Source organism: Berghia stephanieae, chromosome 1 (genome assembly GCF_034508935.2).
Source record: "Berghia stephanieae isolate SIO BIC M18660-M18661 chromosome 1, UCSD_Bste_1.3, whole genome shotgun sequence".
NCBI classification, from domain to species: Eukaryota; Metazoa; Mollusca; class Gastropoda; order Nudibranchia; family Aeolidiidae; genus Berghia; species Berghia stephanieae.
Genome location: NC_088360.1, coordinates 131,601,375 through 131,604,270, shown reverse-complemented (window position 1 = coordinate 131,604,270; position 2,896 = coordinate 131,601,375). Strand labels below are relative to the sequence as shown.

Below are 2,896 nucleotides of genomic sequence, written 5' to 3'. Positions count from 1 at the left end.
AAAAATCAGTCGGCCTCGACTGGGGATCGAACCTCAGACCTGATTACCTGTCAGACGTGCTACCATTACATATGCGGGCTCATTGTTGGGGGTCCCGATAGATCAAATGGAAGAGCACTCGCTTCACACGCAAAGGGACCGAGATCGATCCCGGGAGCAGTCGATATTTTTGTCTGATCCTCCCCTGTCCACCCAGCAGTGATTGGGTAGCTGGGTCTATTAGATCTGTCGGAAAGTAATTTGCGATAGACTAGCGTCCTATCCAAAGGATAGAAAGCAATTGCTATTGCCCGTTTCACGCTATAGACACCGGGATAAACTCCGTCTCCATGGGCCTAGTGCCTTTGAAAGACTACATCGTTGTAATGGAAATATTGTCCATTAACACAATGTTAAACCAAGCCCAAAATTAGATTCCTTTATCAGACCTGCAAATACGTGCACGTCAGTTTCATCAAATACGTTCAAAGTTTCCCAAATTTGAGACCAAAATGGCGTCATCAGATAAAGCAGTTGTCTCGACTTTTACTTACTGAGATGTTGTGAAGTGTTGACATGAAACACAAATGGAAAATGAACACCAAACAAAACTATAGAGAATATCAAATCGAGAAACTGGGGAGCAGGCACTGGTGTAAGATAACGATCTGATGTATATGAAAGGTACCAGACAAAGTAAGAAAGAAAAAATCAAGAAAAACAAAACATCCCAAAAAATCAGTCTGCCGCCACTGATAATGGTGTAATGGTAGCACGTCTGACCAGTAATCAGAAGGTCAGAGGTTCGATACCCAGTCGAGGAAGACTAATTTTTTGGGGATGTTTTTTTTTTTTTCTTGTATTGTTTTTTCTTGCTTTGTCTAGCACCTTTCATACATACTTGTTCAGATCTTTATGTTACCAAAAAAAATTAAAAAATATAGAGAATTGCACATACTTCCGTACATTTTACACACTTTTGTATTAATACATCGTTACGTCACACAATAAAGTAGTCCTGCACGTTTTAAACTCAAACATATTGTATATAATGTATTCTTCAGCGTTAACATATTAGCAGGTCTGATAACCTAATGCAATTATATATATATATATATATATATATATATATATATATATATATATATATATTGAATCGTGTTTGATACAAATATGGTACGAAAAGTGCTCGACATGTAGTAATGGAGCGAATTATTATTTAAAATATTTACCACAATGTTTGGGGCAGTCTACATCGATGTTTCAGGCTTAATTTGCCATCTTCAGGACTGAGTTGTTTTGTTGACTGTTGTTGTTTCTTGAAGTGGTTCCGGTTTGAAGTTAATTAAGAGGAATTTGCGCCGATGGGGACACTTTCCGTAGATCTCATTTTTCATGTTGAGTGTGGCTTCATGAGGTTGTTTGATTATGGTATATTTTTCTTCCAGGCATAAGCTACATTGTTTTGATGTTGGTGTGTATCCTGTTGCTTTAGATAAAATTTTCCATGAAATGTTGTGGTCTATTTTGTTGTCTTTTAATTTCCAAATATGTTCGCTGAGTTTTGTGGATGTTTTTTTGTTAGTGTTTCTAAATGTTGAGGTGTGGAGGTTGTATCTTGTTTTGAAATTATTTTCTGTTAGTCCTACATATTTTTCTTGCTTGTTTGTTTTAGTTTCTGTGACTGTGGCTTGGTAAATTAAACTTGATTCTAAGCATTGTTTGTTTAGCGTGTTACTCGTGTATGCGCAACATAGAACAAATAATTTCAAGCCACAACAAAAAAATATTAATAAACCACCGACAAGAGCAAAACCCACCCACTAGAAAATGCAACTGCAGAAATAAAGAACATTGCCCGCTAAACAAACAATGCTTAGAATCAAGTTTAATTTACCAAGCCACAGTCACAGAAACTAAAACAAACAAGCAAGAAAAATATGTAGGACTAACAGAAAATAATTTCAAAACAAGATACAACCTCCACACCTCAACATTTAGAAACACTAACAAAAAAACATCCACAAAACTCAGCGAACATATTTGGAAATTAAAAGACAACAAAATAGACCACAACATTTCATGGAAAATTTTATCTAAAGCAACAGGATACACACCAACATCAAAACAATGTAGCTTATGCCTGGAAGAAAAATATACCATAATCAAACAACCTCATGAAGCCACACTCAACATGAAAAATGAGATCTACGGAAAGTGTCCCCATCGGCGCAAATTCCTCTTAATTAACTTCAAACCGGAACCACTTCAAGAAACAACAACAGTCAACAAAACAACTCAGTCCTGAAGATGGCAAATTAAGCCTGAAACATCGATGTAGACTGCCCCAAACATTGTGGTAAATATTTTAAATAATATATATATATATATATATGTGCATTAGGTGGGCTTCATTTCACATTGTTGTAATGGACAATATTTTGTGTTGGTTTGAGAGCATTTCCATTACAATGATGAGACGATAAGATTTTTTTATTATAAGACCTGCAAACAATTACACGTTAGTGTTCATCAAATTGTTGTGTGGAATAGCCTATTATAGTGTTAGATAGACTGAATATTTTTGAAAATGATTTTATAAACGGGAAACCTCTCGTTCAAAGCTCGACGCGATGTGTGCTTAGGATCAAAACAGTTCAAAAACTTTATTATATGATTTTTATTTTTTGATTTTTTAAATATGATTATATGGTCTTTAAATCCACCGAAATGATTTTGTTTTCTGTTGATACATTATTACCTATGCTCATAAAGCAGATGCGCGCGAGTGTGTGTGTGTGTGTGTGTGTGTGTGTGTGTACGTGTGTGTTTTGTTGCTGTTGCGGTTGATGTTTATTTTTACTGGTGAAGTTATATAGGTCATGAGACAGGAGAGGTATAAAGAAAGAGAGAGAAA

General features: G+C 35.5%; 1 protein-coding gene across 7 annotated transcripts in view; it reads right to left on the bottom strand.

Annotated features, from left to right (window-relative positions):
• The window catches only part of LOC144963193 (cytochrome P450 2D15-like), a 19,826-nt gene extending 17,133 nt beyond the window's left edge, over positions 1-2,693 (bottom strand). The window contains exon 1 of one of the 7 annotated variants that reach the window (XM_078896929.1): positions 2,591-2,693. Coding sequence is in view for 1 of the 7 variants with exons in the window: in XM_078896925.1 (XP_078753051.1) it covers positions 938-947 (10 nt within the window). In the remaining 6 variants the exon portion in view is untranslated. Of the gene's footprint in view, positions 1-937; positions 1,060-2,484 lie in introns of those variants that run through there. The other 6 variants (XM_078896926.1, XM_078896932.1, XM_078896928.1 and 3 more) reach the window with 6 other exon arrangements.
• Positions 2,694-2,896: the final 203 nt, after the last annotated feature.